Source organism: Echinops telfairi, unplaced genomic scaffold (genome assembly GCF_000313985.2).
Source record: "Echinops telfairi isolate 266 unplaced genomic scaffold, ASM31398v2 ScPeMD7_10;HRSCAF=50, whole genome shotgun sequence".
Lineage (NCBI taxonomy): Eukaryota > Metazoa > Chordata > Mammalia > Afrosoricida > Tenrecidae > Echinops > Echinops telfairi.
The window spans coordinates 12,785,168-12,787,184 of record NW_022103907.1 but is presented as its reverse complement, the minus strand read 5'-3'; the positions used below and the strand labels follow the sequence as shown (position 1 = coordinate 12,787,184).

At 38.6% G+C, this 2,017-nt stretch overlaps 1 protein-coding gene across 1 annotated transcript in view; it reads right to left on the bottom strand.

The window, feature by feature from the left end:
- Positions 1-2,017, bottom strand: part of MORN2 (MORN repeat containing 2) — a 6,921-nt gene that overhangs the window by 919 nt on the left and 3,985 nt on the right. The window contains exon 4 of the mRNA XM_004711172.2: positions 1,379-1,515. Coding sequence (XP_004711229.2) covers positions 1,379-1,515 — 137 coding nt within the window. The remainder of the gene's footprint in view (positions 1-1,378; positions 1,516-2,017) is intronic.

The following is a 2,017-nucleotide window of genomic DNA, read 5'->3' as shown; positions in this document are numbered from 1 at the left end:
ACAAATGTGCTTGGCACAATGGATGTATGTATGTATTGTGATAAGAGCTGTATGAGCCTCCAATAAAATGATTTGGGGGAAAAAACACCTTAGTTATCTGGCTTAATTAGCTTATTTATCTATTTAAATTGGCCACCTACTGTGTCTGAGGTGCAGTGCTGTGTGCAGGTCATAGAACAGTAAATGAGGTAAACATGATCCCCATTTTCTTGGACTTGATTGGTTTCTTGGACACAAACAAAGCCTTTATTCCTAAACGATTTCGTATTTTTGGTGCTTCTGTATATAATATTAGCTTTCAAATCCCACTGATAATTGTCCTTTGCTAGCATACAGAATGGTGCCCTGGTGGTGTAGTGGTTACATGTTGGGCTGGGACCCGCATGCATGGGCTGCAGTTCAAAAGCACCAGGAGCTCCGTGGGAGAAACACTGGGCTTTCTACTGCCATCGACAGCTAGTCTTGGACACCCACAAGGGGGTGAGTGGGCATTGACGTGATAGCAGTAACAGGAGGAGGAGTATATGGAATACATCTAATTTTTGTATGACTGTCCTTTAACAATTTTTATTGTGAATTGGATTGGGGGGATTTTATACTCTGTAACTTTGTTAAACTCATTTATTACTTCTAATACCTCTTTTTATAGAGTTATTAGGATTTTCCACATATATGATCATGTTGCCCGCAAATATTTACTCTCTCAAGATTACATGTTTCATTCTTCTTTTTAAGATAACTAATTAGCTGTGGGGTAGAATCCCTCTACTGTTGTGCTAATGGATGTCAGGGAAGTAAAAGTAGACTGTTTGTTCAAGTTACCCAGAAATCCCTCACTACTTTCAATCGCTCTTGTCAGGCTTCTCTGACTTTTTTTTCAATCAGTTCCCAGGGTCCTTTGCTCACCATAATGTTCTCATGAGCAAGGTAAGACAGATAGAATGACTATTTTACAGACAGTGGTGGGGCCCTAAGAGACTCACACAGCATGTCAAGTGGCCAGGCTGGTTCTCAAAGAGCCAGGCCTTGGCCTTGCATCTAAACAAACGATGGGAAAAGAGAAGAAAAAAATTTAACTTTTCAAGGCTGACTCAAAAAGTTCTTCAAAATTAAAGACTCAAGAAGAAATAAATGAACAGTCTAAGGGATTATTGCTAGGAATGTTTTTTTTCCCTTTGACGGTTTATAATAGTCATAGCTCCTTTTATAGTACTCCCCTTTCCCTTGGGGGTGGTGAATGGGGAAAGGAGAGATATAATCCAACCAGTCTTAGAGACTAAATCTTTTCTTCAAGATGATTTGGCTTTAAAATATCCTATTTAAGCCCACATGCTTGAAATGACTCTTTCAGAACTTCAGTGACTTATTTTAAGCTTACCTATTTTCATTGAAATTTCCAGTGTACTTGGCCCCAGTAGGGAATATGTAAGTCCCCAATCCATGAAACATATTGTCTTTAAAATGTCCTTCATATACTGCTCCTGAAAAATGTTCAAGTCTTCCAAAACCATTCATCTGTTGGTAGCAAAAGAAATGACTTTGATAACTAACATCCGGTTTCCCTAGAACCTTAAAAAACGTGCATATCTATTATACACTTTGTCTTAAATATCTACTGTTGCTATAGCAGAAAAGTCATGCATTGATGATTTTAACAAACAGGAATTTCTTTTTCAAATCTGGGGTGCCAGCTCTAGGGGGGGGCTTTTATCTGTGGGCTCTGCAAGAAATCCTTCCACTTCTGCTTGCTGGTTCCTTGGGGATCTCCATGCTGTCTTGGCACCGATCTGACCCAGCTCTCTTCTGATGACTTTAGTTTGGTCCCTTTTATACTGTTTCCCCAAAAATAAGACAGTGTCTTATATTAGTTTTTGCTCCCAAAGATGCGCTAGGTCTTATTTTCAGGGGATGTCTTACTTTTCCATGAAGACGAATATGGTATACATTTATTGTTTATTGTTTTATTAAAAGAGACCTTGCGTCTAGATAAAGACGTACATATGCAAATATATTTATA